Below are 21,945 nucleotides of genomic sequence, written 5' to 3'. Positions count from 1 at the left end.
ATCCTAGTCCAGAGACCCTGTTTATCTCTCCACAGAGTTAACCTGTAGTCTTCAGGGTTGGAAAAGAAGATCTAGGGCTCTAAAAGTTTCTTAAACAGATTATAAACCATTTATTTTTAAATTTACCCTCGTTTATCCTAACTTCATGGAAACCTTGTACTGCCTTTTAAATAGGATTAAATAGGATTACTCTTCTCTGCTGGTGGCTTAGGACTCAGCTTCCTCAATTCTGCCAAGTCAGTTCAAATGTATCCCTTTGCCAAAGGCATAGAGTTAGATTAAACATCATCTAAATATGACACTTGCCTGATTTACTTAGCTAATTGGTTACTCTGAATTTTGTAATCAGCATCTCTTACCTCACCCCTTCAATCAAAGGCTAGGACCTTGACAGTTACCTACAGCTAACCACACATCCATCCTCTATCACTCACTTTTACACCTTTTTGCATCCAAAGTAATTGGCATCCCAACTGTTCATTATTTTTTTTTAATGTAGTTTATTGCATCTATATGTGTTCCTATGAAGTATATATTTTTATTCTAGTTCCTTTTAGCTGTTTATAAGAGTATCATGCTGTATGTAATCAATTGGTACTTTTATTTCACTTAATATTATAGTATACTAAAATTTGTCCATATTGTTACCTATCCACTGTAGCTTATTCATTTCCACTACTATATAATATTCTGTTTTGTGAAATACTCATTTTCCTTCCAGCTTCCAGATTTTTACCATTATTATCTGCCTTCCTTTTTTTCCCTTCTTTGTGGATTTTTAAAACATTATTTACTATTAGTGAGATTTTAGAAGGCAACAAAATTAGATGTGGCCTATATGAGAAGCTTTTATCTCACAAATGCTGAGCGCCTACACCCTGTATAAAGTATGACTGCACTGAACATACTCTAAACTTTGGTTCAGTTCAGTTCATTCCCTCAGTCGTGTCTGACTCTTTGCGACCCCATGAATCACAGCACGCCAGGCCTCCATGTCCATCACCAACTCCCGGAGTTCACTCAAACTCACGTCCATTGAGTCGGTGATGCCATCCAGCCATCTCATCCTCTGTCATCCCCTTTTCCTCCTGCCTCCAATCCCTCCCAGCATCAGAGTCTTTTCCAATGAGTCAACTCTTCGCATGAGGTGGCCAAAATACTGGAGTTTCAGCTTTAGCATCAGTCCTTCCAAAGAACACCCAGGACTGATCTCCTTTAGAATGGACTGGTTGGATCTCCTTGTAGTCCAAGGGACTCTCAAGAGTCTTCTCCAACACCACAGTTTAAAAGCATCAATTCTTCGGCACTCAGCTTTCTTCACAGTCCAACTCTCACATCCATACATGACCACTGGAAAAACCATAGCCTTGACTAGCAGACCTTTGTTGGCAAAGTAATGTCTCTGCTTTTGAATATGGTATCTAGGTTGGTCATAACTTTCCTTCCAAGGAGTAAGCACTTTTTAATTTCATGGCGGCAGTCACCATCTGCAGTGATTTTGGAGCCCAAAAAAATAAAGTCTGACACTTTGTTTATTAGCCTAATAATAGAAAGCCAACAAGATTGTCTAATCCAACTTTCTGCTTTGTCAAGGCATGTTCCTGGTCAGGAAGCCACAGATAGTACTCTTTAACCTTGGAGGTACCTTTCAATAATTCTAACTTAAAGAAAAATGTTGACATTTTACTTATCTTTTGTAACCTTCCTGCAATTAAATGCAGGGTTTCCATTAGACTTGTAAAATATTGAAAATAGCCTAAGGGCTCCTCTCTGTTGCCTTTAGGGAAATCTAGGTGTCTAGGAGACCATGTTAAAGTTGCAGTTCTGAGCACCCTAACAGTAAGACAGAAATTTAAACTTTTTCTTTCTTATCTTTTTCTCCATTGCAGGGATGTCATCAAGTGGTTGATCAGAGCAGTAACTGAAGACAGATTAATCCAGCCCCCAAATGAGAATCAAACCTCTCCAGGAAAAGGAATCTTGAAGACCAGCAGTAGCCACCCTTCTTCCCAACCTAACCTGACAAAGAACGCCAATCAGCTGTAAGGAGCGGACAGAAGTTATCTTTCCTAGAGCTCTGGGGTTTACTGTGTTGGAGACTAGCACCACTCTCTACAAGCAGTTTCCCCAAAATTAACAGCTCTTATAACATAGGCTGATTCTTACTAAAAACTACCTTATTTTGACTAAAGGCTAAGTTCCTAATTCCAGAGGTAAAACAAAAGCAGATACTTTCCCCCTAGATGAACAGGACTTCACTAAATGAATTCACCAGCTGAAGTGGAGCAAAAGCTGAACAACCGTGCCCTCCCCTTCCTAGATTCCCAGGGACAATACAGGATCATGGGCAGTGGGCATTCTAGCAGTCTCTAATCCTCAAGGGCCTGGGTCTCTTTCCTCCAGTCCTGGAAGAAGAACAGCAGTTCAACCTGCAGGCTCCAACAGGTTGTAACAGCAGTGGCTCAGACCAGATCAGGTCCCATTCCCTCAGCCTGCACTGGAAAGAAATTCTGGCATTTCTTCTATGGAATTAAAAGTGGTCGTGGCATTTTTGGGGAAATGCCAGGATTTCATGGGCTGGAGCTGCCCTTGTACAAGTAACCTGCTATTCTATGTCAGTTATGTTTTTTAAAAAGCCAGTTAAACTTGATATTTCAAATACAGCATTTGTGCCTAAATTCACAGTGCTATAATTTAGTTGCACTGATCGGATTCTTAAATAAGTACTATGGATTTTAACTAATCTAGGAGACAATCGTGTATCTAAAGGGAGTATGTTTTGGAACGATGAAGCGTTTGCTTGGGCAGAGTGGGGAAGGTCCTAAAGTAGGAAAATAAGATTATGTAAGAACCCCAGGATATAGACCAAGAGAGAGGCAGACACTGTTTCTTAAGAGAAAGCTAATATAATAATAGTAATTATAAGTAGATATTAGAAGAATAAAATTAGAGTCCTTGAAAATCAATTTATCATCATCTTAACAACAATAGGCACTGCTGTTTACCATTAACTAGTGCCTATATGCCAGATCTGTTACTCAGCACAACTTTATGAAATAGGTGGTGTTATGTCCCCTTTTTTGAGATGAGAGAGTTTTGACTCAGAGCAGTTTAGTAATTTGTCAAAAATTGAATAGCTTGTCATTGCAGAGCCAGAATCTCATCTGACTCTGGTCTACCTATTGTGTCCCCGGCTGCAGATTTTCTGCAAACAGAGCCCCTCTTTGCCTCACAAATAACGGCACACATTAGAAAAGGCCAGCTTCAGGTGAGGCTCACCTTCTGAGGGGCTGCTCAGATTCCTTCCTTCAGCCTGGGTCTCTCCCACAGTTAGGTCTGATGGGAGAGCGGGTCACGTTTCACCAGTTGAAATTCTGACACTGAACTTAGGTAAAGATTGTTGTAAAGGAACCAGTAACAGGAGAAAACTACGTAGTAAATTTGTATTTTCTCCTATCAAAGAAATTCAGATAATTGTTAGTCATTCTGGAGCTGTTTCTTCATCTGTAGAATATAGAATTTTTAGGTTAGATATCCTTAAAGTTCTCTAGATCCTTAAGATTATATGTTCCTAGGGACTTCCTTGGCAGTCTAGTGGTTGGGACACCATGCTTCCATTGCAGGGGCAGATTGAGGAAGGTTCTAGAGGTTTGATCCCTGGTTAGGAAACTAAGATCCCACTTGCCTTGTGGCATGGCCAAATTTTTTTTTTTAAATAATTAGATAAGCAACAAGAACTCTATTTTTAAAAAGATTGTATGTTTCTATTTTCAAATTTAAAAGCAGCTTGCTTTTGCAGCGCAACCCCAGGTTCTGAGAGGTTGATAGTATGATCTGGCAAAAGGGATTCAGGTAGGTGAAATTGCTAATAAAAGCATGCTGATGCTTGAGTAGTTCTCCCTGACCTAGTGTGTGCTTTACAAGAGCCTTTAGTACACTGGCGGGCACCTCATCCCAGCCAGCAGGGACCCTCCCGCTCATTTATGTTCTGTGTTCTGGACTCAGGATTATATGCCAGCTCCAGAGGATGCTGTCTATCGCTGTAGAGGTGGACAGGACCCCCACATGCAGCTCCAATAAAATTGCTGAAATGATGTTTGGGTTTGTGCTGGACATTCCTGAGAGGAGTCAGAGGTGAGTCTTAGCTTTGTTTTATTTTTTGATCTGGGAACATAATTTCAAAAGAAAATTCCAAACAGTAGTTAAATTAGGAGGAAAAAAGGTAGAGAAATAGTTCTTGTCTCTTTAACCTTTGAAAGAAATAGTTTCTCAACCAACTGTTATTATTTGCAACTAAGGCATAATTTCTTAGGAAGAGGCAGGTTACCTTAAATGCAGCCCAAATTTCCCACTTTATCCATTTGTCTAATAACTTTACTCATCCCTCAAGTTTTCAGCTGTTAAGCACTACCATCTTCTCTGACCCTCAGCCAGAGAGCCTGGTATAAATGTTTACTAAAGTCTTGTTGGGTGAAATAGGCCTGTTCATATGAGGGGAAGAAGAGGTGATCCAAGAGTGAATACAGTTGTACCTGTAGAATGAGCCCAGATATCAAGAGTAAGGAATTCACTTTCTCTAAACATTAATTAGTGAAGCATTCCATTAGGAAGAGACAAAGAAATAAGAGTTCTTGGCTAGGACCAATGATTCCTCCTTTGAACCAGTAATTTTAGAATCCAAAGGAAGGAAAATAAGCTACCATGACTGTAATTTCATGAACAGTTGCTGGGACAGGAAATAACTATGGGAGAGCCTCTGTAGGGTGGTGACCCTTGAGGGAATCTCTGTCAGCTCCTTGTCTGCTTCCCACCCCATCCCCTAAGCTCCCAGTTGGTAACCAAGACTACTCTTGTACATTTCTGGTTCCTCTGTTAGAAGAAAATGTCATTCCAAATAGAATTGTAATAAAGATTTAGTTAAACTATCCTGCTAAGATTAAGACAAACATTTGTTGGATCTGTACAATGTGCCAGTCATTGTTACATTAATTATCTCATGTTTGTATAAAGCTTTATAATGTTGTTCCCATTTAACAAATGAAAAAAAATACTCTAAATAGTTAAATAACTAGCCAAAGTTTACATTGCTAATCAGATTTAGAATCCAGATTTAAACCTAGGACTTCCTAATTGCAAGGTCAGTTCAAAGAAGGCAGTACGTTACAATGGTCAGCCAGAAGGAAGCATTCATAAAATCACGCTTGCTGTATCGCTTCGTTAGTATTTCATTTGGATCCAGCGCCCATACTGTTTATTTATTTATGCCCAGATTCTAGTGAGAGATGGGAAATCTAAGGAGTGGGTAACTGTAAACAAATTTAAACTAAACATAGACAAAAATAGTTTAAATGAAACCTGGTCCTAATTTAAAACTTTTCAGGAAGGGAAAATTTGCAACCACCCCAAATTATACTAGAAGATACTTTATATGGCCTTACCTTTTAATCTTTTAAAGTTTATGTATAGTTTACATGCAGTTAAATGATATAAACTAATTTACACAGGTATCATTCCAAAGTTCTGACAAAAGTATAACTTATATGACCTATTATTTTCCAGTGGCTCATTGATAGTGGTAGAAATCGTGCAGCCTTGCTGAATTCAGTTATTCTAGTAGGAATTTTCTGTGATTTCCTTAGAATTTTCTATATACACAATATATATTGTCTGCAAATAAAAAGTTTAATCTCTTCCTTTCCAATCTGTATGCCTTTTCCTTCTTTGTCTTACCCTATTGCAAGGGCTGATACCTCTAATAGAATGTTGGAGAAGTGATAAGAACAGACATCCTTGCCTTATTCCTGATCTTAGAGGAAAAATATTCAGTCTTTGACCATTAAGTATAATATTAGCTGTGGGTGTTTCATAGGTAGCCATTGTCAGATTGAGGAGGCCTCCTTCTTTGTCTAAGATATTCAGTGTTTTGTGAAGAATAGGTATTTGAATTTATAAAATGTATTTTGTTCACCTTTTGAAATAATCATAGTTTTTCCTCCCTCATTCCATTGATATGATGAATTACATTGATTGATTTCTTCGTATTATAACCAACCTTGCATTCCTGGAATAAAAAACCCTACTTGATTGTGATATAATATTCTTTTCTATTGACAGATTCAATTTGCTAATATTTTGTTATGGGCTTTTTCATCTGTGTTTACTAGAGATGGTAATTTTATTTTTGTATAATGTCCAACTTCACTTATATTTAAAGAAATGCATATAAAAAATAAATGTAAATTAAAACTACACTGAGATACTATTTCTAACCTATACAAATAGTAAAAATTTTAAAGTACTATAAAACACTCTGTTAGTGAAGGTTTGAGAAAGCAGGTAGGTGCCCATACATTGCTGGTGGTAATGAAAAGTGGTACAAGCATTACGGCTGGTGGGGGGCGGGGGTGTGTGTGATGGAATTTTACAGTATCTAACAAAACTAAATGTACATTACCTCTTGACCCAGAAAAATCATGTGTAGGAATTTATCCTAAAGATACATGTTTAACAGTATGAAAATACATATGCAAAAGGATATTCACAACAGCATGTTTGTAATTGCAAAATACTAAAAACAACCCAAATTCCCATACATACGACAGTGGTTGAATGTCTGTGGTACATCTACACAATGAAGATGTAGCTATAAAAAAGTAAATATTAAAAATAGGAGCATAATTTTTATGAACTGTTTTCCAAAATATATTGTTAAGTAAACCAAAGCGAAATACATAGAGTATGCATAATAAATACACATATAAGAAGGAGAACATTTTTAATATACATGATTATAATTGTAAAAAAAAAAAAGAAGAAGAAGCAAAGTTAAGATAAATGCAGACCAATCAAATTGTTTACATACAAGGGTAGATGGGCTGGAAAGGAGCTAGGGTGCTGGGCTGGAGTGATAATGACCTTAATAGTGGTATTGATAGTATAGTACTTCCTGAATATACTTCTTTGTATAGTTATAACTTTTAGACTTTTAGAACCATGTTATTGTTTTATATACTCAAAAAAGAAAAATAAATCAGTAAGGAAGTTGGAGGAGAGCCTAACAAACAATACAAACAGAAATTAACCTGTGTTTTAAATGAATTATTATTCATTTAAATGGGGCTGAGGGGTGAGGGTTGGGGGGAGGACAAGCCCAAGCACCTTTTTTTTCTTTACTTTATATTTTTAAATAAAGATTCACAGGAAGTTGCAAAAACTAGTAAGAGCGGTCCTCTATACCCTTCACTTACTATCCCCTAGTGGTTACATCTTGCATAACTGTAACAAGATCACACACAAAAAATTGACATTGGTATAATCTACAGAACATATTCATATTTCACCCAGATTGCACTCATCATATGTAGTTCTAAGCAGTTTTATCACATGTGTAGCTTCATATAATCACCAAGACAATCAACATATGCAGAACTGTTCCATCACCACAAAGATCCCTGCTGCTGCTGCTAAGTCGCTTCAGTCGTGTCCAACTCCGTGCGACCCCCAGACGGCAGCCCACCAGGCTCTGCCATCCCTAGGATTCTCCAGGCAAGAACACTGGAGTGGGTTGCCATTTCCTTCTCCAATGCATGAAAGTGAAAAGTGAAAGTGAAGTTGCTCAGTCGTGTCCGACTCTTCGCGACCCCATGGACTGCAGCCCACCAGGCTCCTCTGTCCATGGGATTTTCCAGGCAAGAGTACTGGAGTGGGTTGCATTGCCTTCTCCACAAAGATCCCTAGTACTACCCTTTTACGATAACTATTCGTCTTCCCCAGCCCATCCAAGTAAGTTAAAACGCAGTATTTGGACTAAATACCCTGAGGCTAAAGACAAAAAATGAAGTGTAAATAAATATGAAACTCTAGTTAGTAAATTTCTCTTTCACAGAAAGTATTAACAATTCAAAAACTATCTTATGTGTATTCTAGGATTAAACACTTAAATGTATTGTGGATAATGAGAGCCAAGTTTCTCAGTCAGAGAAGGGAGTTACACATATGAAAAGGAGAAAGGATAGAAGGAACCCTGTGGTGCTGGATTGGATTTGGAGGCATCAATATAAACTTGTGGTTCCTAATAAATAGATAGATATAGGAATAAATGTAGATGTGTCAGCATTTATATATATATATATATATTATGTGTGTGTGTGCATTCATACATTTCTTTCCTACCTCTACCCACTAAGAGAGCTTAGGAACAACTACACTCTAGTAGCAATGAGCAGACCTAGTACTCAGATCTTTGTTTCTAAATTCTAGTTTACACTAAAAGGAACCAGAGTTTGTTAAGACATGCCCAATTCCAGACCTGAGATAAAGTATAAAATGAGCCTAGAACATCTTTATAATGAGGAAATGAGGAAATATTCAAGGAATGTTCAGAACATGACAAAAGAAGCTTAAAGATCTTCCACTGGCTAAATCTGAGATAATTTGAGTATCAAAATAAATATTGACAGTAAAAGACTACAAACTGTTGTGTAGAATAATAACCCATGATTCTAATACTGATAGGAAGGAAGAGAAAGGACTCTCTTCCTTATAGTAGAAAGCCAGCTAATAAATATAAGAAGAAATGATAATCTGGGGGGAAAATACCATTTGGCATGCATCATAATAAGAATGAATTCAGGTATGACAGGGTACTAAAATGATGGAATTTGTGGCATACCAAAATATTTGCATAGTCTGAAAGTATATTCTCACAAGATATTAATTATGAAGTGAAAACTAACTTTACTATGGAGTCAAGTAATCAGAGTTAACACCAGCAGTGGGGCAAACGGACATCATATGCTCCTTGATAGGATGCACACAACATTTTTGCAGTCCTCTTGCCGAAAAATGCATAACCTCCATCAAATCATGGATAAATATCAGAGAAATCCCCAATGAGAAATGTTCTATGCAAAAAACTGAACTGCACTTTTCCAAAATGTCAGTGTCATAAAAGACAAAGCAAGAATGAGGAATTGTTCCAGATCAAAGGACACTGAAAAAAACAGGCAACTGAATGCAGTGTATAACCTGCGATTTTCTTTTGCTATTAATAGCAACATGAGGACAATGAAAAGAATCTGATTAAAGTCTACGGTTAATATAATACTGTTGCATTAAGATTAATTTTCTGTTTTTTTTTTTTTTTTTTTTTTTTGTCATTGTACTTGGTTACCTTAGAAAATGTTCTTGTTTTTAGGAATTATACACTGAAGAACTTTTTCACTTAGTGTAGTTCTCTTGGGATTCATTCAGGTTGTGGTATCTTTTTTTATTGCTGAATAGTATTCCATGGTGTGGGTATACCTTTGGTATTTTTTTTAAACCATTTTACCCATTGAAGGATATCTATGTTGCTTCCAATTTGGGACTATTATGAATAAAGCTTTTATAAACATTCATGTACGAATTTTTGAATAAACATAAATCTTCATTTCTCTGGAATAAATGTCAAGGAGTGCAATTTTTGCTTTATATGTTGTTTGTTAGTTACTCATTCGTGTCTGATTTTTCACGCTCCTGTGTACCATAGCCCACCAGGCTCCTCTGTCCATGGGATTCTCTGGACAAGAATACTGGAGTGAATTGCCATTTCCTTCTCCATTGCATTATATGCTGCTGCTAAGTCGCTTCAGTTGTGTCCGACTCTGTGCGACCCCATAGACTGAAGCCCACCAGGCTCCCCCGTCCCTGGGATTCTCTAAGCAAGAACACTGGAGTGGGCCGCCATTTCCTTTTCCAATGCGTGAAAGGGAAAAGTGAAAGTGAAGTCACTCAGTCGTGTCCAACTCTTAGGGACCCCATGGACTGCAGCCTACCAGGCTCCGCCGTCCATAGGATTTTCCAGGCAACAGTACTAGAGTGGGGTGCCATTGCCTTCTCCATTGCATTATATAGTAGCTACTTACTTAGTTTTTTTTAAGAAACTGCCAAACTGTTTCTTTTAGTGGCTTTACCATTTTACATTCTCCCCAGCAGTATGAATGATCTAATTTCTCTGCATCCTAACCAGCATTTGGTGTTGTTAAAACAATTTTTAATTTTTTTTAGCTATTCTGATAAGTGTATGATGGTATCTCGTGATTTTCATTTTCATTTCTTTAATCAATAATGAAGTTGAGTATCTTTCTGTGTGCTTAATTGCCATCTGTATAACATCTTTGCTAAAATATTTCTTTTCTCATGTTCTTAACAGGGTTTTTGCTTTTTCCTGTTTTCAGAGTCTTTATATTTTCTAGATATAATCCTTTTCAGATCTGTAGTTTGCAAATATTTTCTCCCATTCTGTAGTTTGTCTTTTCATCCTCTTTAACAAGATCTTTCACAGAGCACGTTTTAAATTTTGATGTAATCTGTCTTATCAGATTTTCTTTTACGGAAAATGCTCTCATGCCAAAGATTCCTTGGGATTGTCTGTGTAGACCGTCATGTCATCTGCAAGTAGGGAAAGCTTTAGTTCTCTCTTTCCAATCAGTATGCCTTTTATTGCCTTACTACACTGACTAGAACTTCCAATATTATGTTGAATAGCAATGGCAAAAGCAGACATCTTTGCTTTGGTTATGATCCAGGAGAGAGCAGACATCTTTGATTTGTTCATGATTTAGGGAAAAGCATTCAGTTCATTAATTAATTATTGATTAATTAAAATATCAGTTCATGATTAATTATGATGCTAGCTCTAGGACTTTTTTTGTAGATGTTCATTAATAAGTTGAAGAATTTCCCTTCTATTCCTTGTTTTCTGTTTTTATCGTGAGTTGGTATTAAATTTTATCGAATGCTTTTTCAGAGATGTTTTATTTTTTTAATGGTTGCTCTTGGAATTACAATATGCGTTCTTATTAGAGTCTACCTTGAATTAATACTGTATCATAACATGTGATGTTAAAATCTTAATAGCCGTCTTTTCATTTATCCACTCCTGTCCACTGTTTGTGCTATTGTTGTCATGCATTTTACTCTGGGATGGAATCATGTTTTTGCTTTGAACAGTTGTTTTTAAAAGAAATTCAGGGATGCGGGTGGGGAACACTCTTTGTTCCGCCTATCTGTGATATTGTAACCTATAATAACAAATATATTTATAAAGGAAGTAAGTGTTAGTCCTCAGTCATGTCTGACTCTTTGTAGCCTGCCAGGCTCCTCTGTCCATGGAATTCTCCAGGCAAGAATACTGAAGTGGGTTGCCATTCCCTTCTCCAGGGGATATTCCTGACCCAGGGATCAAACCTGGGTCTCCCACATTGCAGGCAGATTCTTCACCATCCAAGCTTGTATGTGTCTGGGTTTGAGAGAGACCTTTGTCCTGTTCCCGGCTCTTTGGGAGTTTTTTAAGTGATAAGAGTAATTAACAAAGTTATCTTTTGTTCTGTTAATGAGGTATCTCTCAGAAAACCACTTGGTGACCTGAAAGTTGGGGGCTGGTTGCCAGGGGAACCGTGTGATTAGAGAGTGGAACTCTCCGTTCCAGCTCTCCACTGCCCTCCCTCTTCCCATACCATCCCCTCCTGAAGGGAAGGGACAGGGGCTGGAGGTTGAGTTCAGTTACCAGTGGTCACTGATTTAATCAGCCATACCTGTCTGATGCAGCTTCCTTGAAAACCCCAAAGGACTAGGTCCAGAGAGCCTCCAGGTTGGTAAATAGGTGGAGATTGCCTGTAGAGTGATGCACCCAGAGAGCATGGAAGTGCCTTACCTTTGCCCCGCGCCTTATACATCTCTTCCATTGGGCTGTTCTTGAGTTATACCTTTTATAATAAACTGGTAACCTAGTAAGCAAAGAGTTTGAGTTCTGCAAGCCGCTGTAGCAGATTAATCAAAGCTAAGTGGGTGTCCTGGGAACCTCCCATCTGTAGCTACATGGTTCAGAAGCACACAGGTTGACAACCTGGACTTTCGGTCGGCATCTAGAGAGAGAGTGCGAGGGCAGCCTTGTAGGACTGAGCCCTTAACCTGCGGAATCTGATGCTTTAGTATTAAAATCGAGTTAATTGGTTAGTGTTGCTGGAAAAAACACATGTCAGATCCACACAGTTACCACTTTTGGTGTTCTTTATTTCTTGACTATCCAAGTTCCATTTGGTATTATTTCTCTTCCACGTAAAGAAGAGAAATATTAATTTCTTCTCTTCTTCTCTTCTTTTAATATTTTTTGTACTGCAAGTCTACTTGTAATGCGTTCTTTCAGCTTTTGTTTATCGGTATATGTTATCTCACCATATATGAATAGTGTTTTTACTTGATATGAATTCTGGATTGATAGGTGCTTTTCCTTAGTTTAAAGCTGTTCACTTTCTTCTGGCTTGCTACTGGGAAGTCATTAGAATTTCTTACTGTTGCTCCCTTTTATGTCACGTGTCTTTTTTCCTCTGGCTGCTGCTCTTTTTTTTCCGTCTCCTTGATTATGGTAACTAGTTGTAGTTTCCATTATGTTTACCCTGCTTGGGGTTTATTGAGATTCTTGAATCTGTGAGTTGATATTTTTGATCAAAGTTTGAAATATCTTGGGCATTTTTAAAAAATTTTTTGGCCTGAATTCTCATCTTCTGGGAATTCAAGTATATATATGCTAGGCTGTGTCTCACTGTTCCACAGAACATTATGGCTCTGTGTTTTCTACTTTTGTTTTTTGTTTGTTTTATTTTGTTTTGACTTGTCTTTTTTTCTCTCTCTGTTGCACTTCCTCCTCCTTGATTTTTCTTTTCTTTTGTGGTGCCTAATTTGTTGGTAAGCCTATCCAGTGGATTTTTTTTTTAATTTCAGATATTATATCTTTCAGAACAAGAGCTTCCATTTGGTTCATCCTTAGAGTGTCCATTTCTCTCTGCTGAGAGTCCCCATCTATTCATTTATATATCTTGGTTAGTTGGTTGGTTGGTTGGTTAATCTTAAGCATATTTATAACAGCTGTTCTAAAGTCCTTGTCTACTAATTCCAACATTTATGGCATCTATTGGTCTGTTTCTGTGGGCATTTTGATCCTGGTTATGCATTCATTTTCCTGTTTTTTCCCTTGTCTAGTAATTTTTTTATTGTATGCCTAACATTGTGAATGGTCCGTTGTTGAGAATCTGAAATTTGCTGACTTCCTTTAAAGAGTATTGACTTTCAATCTGGCAGATAGTGATTTCTTAGCAGATTAGCTTTCTCCTTTTGAAGCTTGTTTCTAGGAATTGTAAGGATAATCTAAAGCAGCCTTTCTTAAGAGACTAATGTCCTGTAGCTTAGTCTTCTGGGGTTGCATCCGAATGCCCAACATGTAATGAGATTTCTCTTCTAGTTCATTGAAACCCCATCTCTCTCAACACTGGGCACTTTCCCAAATCCCCACTCCTCTCACAGCCCTCACTAACTGTTCTCTCCCAGGCTTTGGCTATCTTCCTGTCCATGTGCCAAGGAGGACCATTACAGATATTCCAGCCACCTCAGCTCCCCTGACCTCCAGTCTCTGCTCTGCCCGACAAATCCACTGCTTTCTGTTTAGGACCCATACTTTCCTTGGCCTTAGTTAGAAAGTGCCCCCAGCAGGAAATCTAGGGTAAACACGGGGTTCACCACCTTTGTTTCCCTTTCTCTCAAGAACAGTAGTCATTTGCAGTAGCTTATCCAATGCCTGAAAATAGTTATTTCATATATTTTGTTCAGGTTTACAATTGTTGATAAAAGGAGAGTCAATCCAATACCAGATATACTTGTTAAGGCTGGATCTGGAAGTTAGCCTTCCTCTCTGTCTTGTTTTTAAAAATTGAATTTGAATTGCTATAGATAATTGTACCTCCATTTCCTACTATGTCCAACACATTAAAATTACTTTCTTGTCCTTTGTATATTTCTGGGTTTGCCATATTGGATTATAAAACCAGGACAAGTGCAGGCTCTGGAGTCAAAACTGGAAGAGAAAATACAGTTTGAAATTAAAAGTTATTGAATAGATCAACTGTCTGTAAAAGTCATATACCAAATGCAGAGTAGAAATTAGACTTTAAAAGAATTTGGAGAATATCTTATGAATGTAATAATTTGGAGTCCTTTGTATTAAAGAAAATTTGTCAGAGAAGGTATAGAATGGTACTAAAAAATACATTAAAGAGATCAAATGGATTTTCATAAATATTTTAGACTTTTATACTTTAGAATGGTAAGCAAAGGTTTTAAAATTATTTATTCTGCTTTTTAAAATTTTGCTTTTACACTAATAACACGTGTCTGGTGGAAGAGCAAAAGGAAAGGGAAGAAGAAAATAAAAATGAATAGATACTTTGTTATTTATCATTGTTATAAGCGGCAGTGGCACCAAGAGCCCCCTATTTTTCCAAATGTTGCCCCACTGCAAAGGGACAGCTGTAGAAGAAAGAACCCTGCTATCTGGGGCAGGTTCTATTGCTGCCGTCTCCTTGTCTGCTCCCCGCCTACTCCTCAGAAACTGCTCTGATGCGCAGACCTGGCAAGAACCACCAACCAAACCTGCAGGCAAAAGCCCTTAGGCAGTCCAGGGATGCACCCTGTGCATCTGAGATTCATCAGAGTCTGGGAGGGAAGCCCACACTGCGTTTAGAACAGTGAGTGGGATTCACCTTCCCGAAGCTCAGCCCTCGTTTTACAGCTCTCCCTCTCAGAAGCCTCTGAGTGTGCTCCAGCCCACCCTCGCTGGCCAAGTCCCTCGGGGACTCCTCGGTCCTAGACGCTTGAAGTTGAAGAAGGCTGTGGTGCCCCAGATGTGTGTATCTCTTGGCCTCTCGCTTTTCGCCATGTGTGTCCTGGCATTGGAGCGCCTCTTACCTTGGGCCTTCCTTACTCCCCTAGCTCACTGCCACCCGTGCCACCTCCCCCGCCAGAGGCTGCTCCCAGCTCCGACCGAGTGTGCTCTGCCGTCTGCGCCACGGGGGCACCACCACACCGTGTACACACTGGCCCTGCGCGTCAGGTTCCTGTGGCACACTTCTCGCCCCTGTTCAACCATCAGCTTTTCGAGAGCAATACCCTCTTTTATTCCTCTTGATAATATTCCTCCTTTGTGCCAATTATGGCACTTTATGGCCATTCAGAAACATTTCATCTTACGATTAATTCTCTTGGTTAGAGTATGCTGTAATTCTTCAAGTGTCCTAAACTAGTCTTTCGCTTTCAAAGGTCAAGGAGTTCCCCCTGCCCCCCACCCCACCCCCCAACCCCCGGTCTGGCAGTTGTCAGTTCATGAATGAACCTGTTTCTGCCCTGTCCACAGGCTTTGTGATTTTGTAGGCCTTCATTGTATTCCTTCTTAGCCTTCTCTGGTTTAGGCAAAGGTTAGAGCATTCGGGGAGAATTGTGGTATATGTTCCTTGAAACAGTAGTTGCAATGGTGCACTCTCTCTCTTCTCCATGCAGAGAGATGTTCTTTACTACCATGGAAAGCCACCTCCTACGCTGCAAAGTGCTGGAAATCATATTTCTCCACAGCTGTGAGACACCCACCCGCCTACCCTTGTCTCTGGCCCAGGCCCTCTATTTTCTGAACCATTCCACATCACTGCTCAAGTGTCAGGTATGTTTTTCCCTACTTCACTTCCAGGCCTAGACCACCTTCTCCTAAATCCGTGAGCTTTTTGTAAGTTACTTAAAAACTGTATAAACCTCTTACTGAGGAAAGAATTTATTACCAACTGCTTTTACTATCTCTGCAGTCAGATAAAACCCAGTGGCAGAAATGGGATGAGCTGGTCGAGCATCTGCAGTTCCTGTTATCCAGTTACCAGCATGTTTTAAGAGGTAAGGAGCATTTGGGCACAAACCAGGGGGTGTGCGAGTCTGGCAATGGACATTATTATGTATTAAAGTCACATAAGGGACTCTATTAACTTCAGTAAATCATTGTTCCTTAGTGCAACTGCAAGAAACGAGAAAGGACATAGCTGGAATCGCTGCTCTGAAACAGAAGAATTCACGTAGTATTTTTGTTACAGTGCATACGACAGTGGTCCTCACAGTCCTTAGCGTTGTGTAGGTAAATGAAAGTTACCCTAACATGAGCAAGATTCAGTAATGACCTGACTAAGCCCTGACAGCTTTCCCAGGCCCATCACTGCAGAATCTTTGTTGGGTGTGGTGCTCACTGACTTGGATGTTGTAAACATCTGTCAGTATGGTACAAATACACAGAAAATCAGTGGCAAGGTAAACATGTACATCTTCCAAACCATGTAAGACTGTGGATGTGGCTCTGCCCCAGTCACAGGCAAAGCCAGTGAGGAGCTGAGAGAGTTAGGTTAGTTAGTTAACTAGCACTCAGGGGCAAATATCAAAAAGGAAAATGGTGGAATAGGTGCTTCAAATAGGAGTGATTTGATCAGCCAAGGATTCATGAGGCCCTTAGGAAAACTAACATGATTATAAATTACATAAGGAAAGATAGTAAGTTTACAAGGGAGAAAACTAACAGTCCTCTTGATGTGATACCCTGAGAACACCTCATCACTTAGGTAATGTTCTTGCCAAAAATTCATGACCTGAATCTAATCAGAAGGAAGCATCAGACAAACCCAGATTGAAGGGCCTTGTACAAACTAACTGGCCTGTACTTTCAAAAGTCCCAATGTCTTAAAAACAAAGGAAGGCTGAAGAACTATTCCAGATTAAAATCAAACTAAAACACATGATATTATATGCAAAACATGATCCTGGAGGGGATCCTGAAAATAGCTTCTTTATGGTCCAGCTCTCACATCCATACATGACTACTGGAAAAACCACAGCTTTGACTATACAGACCTTTTTTGGCAAAGTGATGTCTCTGCTTTTTAGTAGGCTGTCTAGGTTGCTCATAGCTTTTATTACAAGGAGCATGCTTCCTTTGATTTCATGGCTGCAGTCACCAACCACAGTGATTTTGGAGCCCATGAAAATAAAATCTGCCACTGTTTCTGCTTTTTCACAGTCGTAATTCTCCTGGCTTTAATTCTGATGTTGGAACTATATAGGAGTCAAAACTTAGGTCTTCATAATGTGTATATTCATAGCTTCAGTGTCACTGATGTCCCATGGTTTTTACTGTAAGAGATGGGTTGCTGATCTCATCTACTATGTATAGGATTCGTAGGGATGGGAGGGCAGTTAAAATAATAGCAGGTAAAATAGTTCAGATTGTCTCCACTTCTTGTGCATCTATTGTACTGGTGTGGGTTAATTTTGTTGTTAGTATTAGTGAAATAATATAAAACACTAATGACTAATTAAAAAGACAATTATTAGCATGTGATCATGAAAGTGAAGTAATTCTTCTATAATTGGTGATGTTGCATCTTGAAAACCTAGTTGTATGGAGTATGCCATATGAGATGTACAGGGTTTTCACTTGTAACTTAACTTCGACAAAGTTATATAATATTTTACTAACATCTCAGTAATTGAGAGAGACATAGTGGTTATGATGTTGGCTTGAAACCAGTAGTAGGGGGTTCGATTCCTTCCTTTCTTATTTTAGGTTAACATATGTGGGTTCTTCAAATGTATGGTATGGCGGGGGGCACCCGTTTAATCATTCTAGGTTTGTTGTGGTTAAATTCACGGTGAAGACTTCTCGCTTGGATGTGAATGCTTCTCAGATAATGAAAACCATTAGCATGACTGCTGTTAGAGAGATAAATGAGCCTATTGATGAGACAGTATTTCATATTGTGTATGCGTCTGGGTAATCGGAGTATCATCGTGGCATGCCAGATAGTCCTAAGAAGTGTTGTGGAAAGAAAGTCATATTAACACCCACGAATATAATTGCAAAGTGAATTTTGGCTCATGTATCGTTGAGAGTATAGCCTGAGAACAGTGGGAATCAATGCACAAATCCTCCTATAATAGCAAATACAGCTCCTATTGACAGAACATAGTAGAAATGTGTGACAACATAATATGTGTCGTGGAGAACAATGTCAAGGGAAGAGTTGGCTAGGACAATTCCGGTTAAGCCTCCTACTGTAAAGAGGAAGATGAAGCCCAGGCCTCACATTATAGCGGGAGATCATTTGATATTACCTCCGTGAAGTTTTGCTAGTCAACTAAAGACTTTCACCCCGGTTAGGATAGCAGTGATCATAGTGGCTGATGTGATGTAGGCCCGTGTGTCGACCTCTATTCCGACCGTGAATATGTGGTGAGCTCATACGATAAACCCTAAAAATCTGATTGATATCATAGCTCAAACTATTCCTATATATCCGAATGGTTCTTTTTTCCCTGAGTAGTAAGTTACAATATGAGAGATTATTCCAAACCCAGGTAGAATAAGAATATAGACTTTGGGGTGTCCAAAGAATCAGAATAAGTGTTGGTATAGGATAGGGTCCCCTCCTCCTGCCGGGTCAAAGAAGGTTGTATTTAGATTTCGATCTGTTAGTAGCATTGTAATGCCAGCTGCTAGTACAGGAAGTGAGAGGAGTAGTAGTACGGTGGTGATTATTACGGATCACACGAATAGAGGGGTTTGGTATTGTGACATTGCAGGGGGTTTTATGTTAATAATTGTTGTAATAAAGTTAATAGCCCCTAAAATTGAGGAGACACCTGCCAAGTGTAAAGAGAAAATGGTTAGGTCTACTGAGGCTCCTGCGTGGGCCAGGTTACCTGCTAAAGGGGGATACATGGTTCAACCTGTTCCTGCCCCAGCCTCAACTATGGATGATGCTAGAAGTAGTAGGAAGGAGAGGGGAAGGAGTCAGAAGCTTTTATTATTTATCCAGGGGAATGCTATATCGGGGGTGCCAATTATTAGAGGGACAAGTCAATTACTGAACCCTCCAATTATAATTGGCATTACTGTAAAGAAGATTATTACAAATGCGTGTGCAGTTATAACTACGTTGTAGATTTGGTCATCTCCGAGCAGGGTTCCAGGTTGACCCAATTCAGCGCGAATTAGCAGGCTTAGGGCTGTTCCTGCTATGCCGGCCCAGGCACCAAATAGTAAGTATAGGGTACCGATATCTTTATGATTAGTTGAGAATAATCAGCGGTTGATGAACATGGGTAAAATGGCTGAGTAAAGCATTGGACTGTAAATCTAAAGACAGAGGTTTGATTCCTCTTTTTACCAGGCCCTGTGGTGAATTTACACGTTGAATTGCAAATTCAAAGAAGCAGCTTCAATTCTGCCGGGGCTTCTCCCGCCTTTTTTTCCTCATGGCTGGAGAAGTAGATTGAAGCCAGTCGACTAGGGTATTTAGCTGTTAACTAAAGTTTCGTGGGGGTAGATCCCACCAGTCTAGTGAGGATTTAGCTTAATTAAAGTGGTTGATTTGCATTCAATTGATGTAAGATATAGTCTTGCAATCCTTGTCAGGAATTAAGTAAATTATACTTGCTTAGGGCTTTGAAGACTCTTGGTCTATTTAACCTAAATTCCTACTCTAGTACTGATAGTATTGGTGTGAGCGGTAGTAGTATGGTGGATAGTACAACTATTGTTGGTAGGAGGGTTATTTTTTTTGTGAGGGAAAATGGTCATTTTATTTTTATATTGTTTGTAGAGGGGAATATTGTTAGTGTGGTGGAGTATGTGAGTCGTATGTAGAAATATAGGTTTAATAGTGCTGTGATTGCTATGAGGGTGGGTAGAATAACGTTGTCATTTTTTGTTATCTCTTGGATGATTATTCATTTTGGTATGAATCCTGATAGGGGAGGGAGTCCTCCTATTGATAAGAGGGTGACAAGAACTAGGATGGTTATAACGGGTGTTTTATTTCTTGTGTGTGATAGTGATAAGATGGTGGTGGTGGAGTTGGCTATGAATAGAGTGAATATGGTGGAAGTTGTAATAACGTAGATGGTTAAGTTTAGTAGTGTTATAGTGGGGTTGTATGGTAGTACTGCTGTTATTCAGCCTATGTGAGCGATTGATGAGTAGGCTATAATTTTTCAAAGTTGTGTCTGATTTAGTCCTCCCCAGCATCCGATTATAATTGATAGAATTGATAGGGTTAGAATTAGATTTAGGTTAATTGATGGGGAGACTTGGTAGAGTACAGATATGGGTGCTAATTTTTGTCATGTCAGTCAGATTAGGCCAGAGGATAGGGGAATGCCTTGTGTTACTTCTGGGACTCAAAAGTGGAATGGGGCTAGTCCCAGTTTCATGGCGAGGGCTATTGTTATGAGTATTGAGGCTACTGGGTTGAATAGTTTTATTACGGTTCATTGGCCTGAGAATATCAGGTTGATGATGATGGCTATTATTAATAGTATTGAGGCTGTTGATTGGGTTAAGAAGTATTTAGTTGATGCTTCTGTGGCTCATGGGTTATGGTTTTTTATTATAACGGGAATAATGGCAAGTATATTTATTTCAAACCCAATTCAGATGAGTAGTCAGTGGGAATTAATTATAACGATAATGGTCCCTAGTATGCTAGTTGATAGAATAATAACAAAGATGATTGGGTTCATTAGTACGGGAAGGGTATGAACCAACATTTTTGGGGTATGGGCCCGATAGCTTAATTAGCTGACCTTACTGTTAGAATTTGGTGTAATTGGGAGCACGAAGAGTTTTGGGTTCTTAGGAGTAGGTTCAATTCCTATGGTTCTAGAAATAAGAGGGTTTGAACCTCTATTATTTACTCTATCAAAGTAACTCTTTTGTCAGACATATTTCTTATGTTTGTGGGGGGATGCTTGATAGAAGAATAGGTAGTGATACGTGTCATATGCATAGGGCTAGTGTCAGAGGTAAGCAGTTTTTTCATAGTAAATGTATTCATTGGTCATAACGGAATCGAGGATAGGATGCTCAGATTCATAGAAAGGAGATTGTAAGTAGTCGGGACTTAATGGTAAAATTGATTTTGTAGAATTCTGGTATGTATGGGTTGTGGGATGTTCCTAGAAATAAAATTGCTGTAAAAATGTTTATTATGATGATATTTGTGTATTCTGCTATGAAGAATAGGGCGAATGGTCCTGCTGCATATTTGCCATGAAATGATGGGACTGGATGCCATGATTTTAGTTTTTTGAGTGTTGAGTTTTAAGCCAGCTTTTTCATTCTCCTCTTTAAACCCTCATCAAGAAGCTCTTTAGTTCCTCTTCACTTTCTGCCATTATATTGATATCATCTGCATATCTGAGGTTGTTGATATTTCTGCTGTAAGTCTTGATTCCAGCTTGTGTTTCATCCTGCCTGGCATTTCTCATGACGTACTCTGCATAGAAGTTAAATAAGCAGGGTGAGAATATACAGCCTTGACGTACTCCTTTCCCAATTTGGAACCAGTCTGTTGTTCCATGTCCAGTTCTAACTGTTGCTTCCTGACCTGCATACAGGTTTCTCAGGAGACAGGTCAGGTGGTCTGGTATTCCCATCTCTCTAAGAATTTTCCACAGTTTGTTGTGATTCACACAGTCAAAGGCTTTAGCATAGTCAATGAATAAGAAGTAGATGTTTTTTCTGTAATCCCCTTGCTTTTTCTATGATCCAACAGATGTCGGCAATTTGATCTCTGGTTCCTCTGCCTTTTTCCACATCCAGCTTGTACATCTGGAAGTTCTCAGTTTACATACTGTTGAAGCCTAGCTTGAAGGACTTTGAGCATTACCTTGCCAGCATGTGAAATGAGCTCAATTGTAAGATAATTTGAACATTCTTCAACATTGCCTTTCTTTGGGATTGGGTAGGATGAAAACTGACCTTTTTCAGTCCTGTGGCCACTGCAGAGTTTTCAAAATTTGTTGACATATTGTGTGCGGCACTTTAACAGCATCATCTTTTAGGATTTGAGATAGCTCAGCTGGAATTCCATCACCTCTACTAGCTTTGTTCATAGTAATGCTTCCTAAGGCCCACTTGAATTCTCACTGCAGAATGTCTGGCTCTAAGTGAGTGACCACACCATCATGGTTATCTGGGTCATTAACACCTTTTTTGTACAGTTCTTCTGTGTATTCTTGCCACCTCTTCTTAATCTCTTCTGCTTCTTT

The 21,945-nt window shown here is 39.0% G+C and overlaps 1 protein-coding gene across 2 annotated transcripts in view; it reads left to right on the top strand.

Annotated features, from left to right (window-relative positions):
• SIMC1 (SUMO interacting motifs containing 1) overlaps positions 1-21,945 on the top strand; it is an 83,702-nt gene that overhangs the window by 53,472 nt on the left and 8,285 nt on the right. For both annotated transcript variants that reach the window (XM_019968042.2, XM_070796838.1), the window contains 4 exons: positions 1,890-2,042; positions 4,006-4,134; positions 15,367-15,523; positions 15,663-15,747. In XM_019968042.2, coding sequence (XP_019823601.2) covers positions 1,890-2,042; positions 4,006-4,134; positions 15,367-15,523; positions 15,663-15,747 — 524 coding nt within the window. The remainder of the gene's footprint in view (positions 1-1,889; positions 2,043-4,005; positions 4,135-15,366; positions 15,524-15,662; positions 15,748-21,945) is intronic.

The sequence above is a fragment of the Bos indicus genome, chromosome 10 (assembly GCF_029378745.1).
Source record: "Bos indicus isolate NIAB-ARS_2022 breed Sahiwal x Tharparkar chromosome 10, NIAB-ARS_B.indTharparkar_mat_pri_1.0, whole genome shotgun sequence".
NCBI classification, from domain to species: domain Eukaryota; kingdom Metazoa; phylum Chordata; class Mammalia; order Artiodactyla; family Bovidae; genus Bos; species Bos indicus.
Note: the sequence above shows the minus strand (reverse complement) of the source record. Positions and strands in the feature narration are given on the sequence as shown.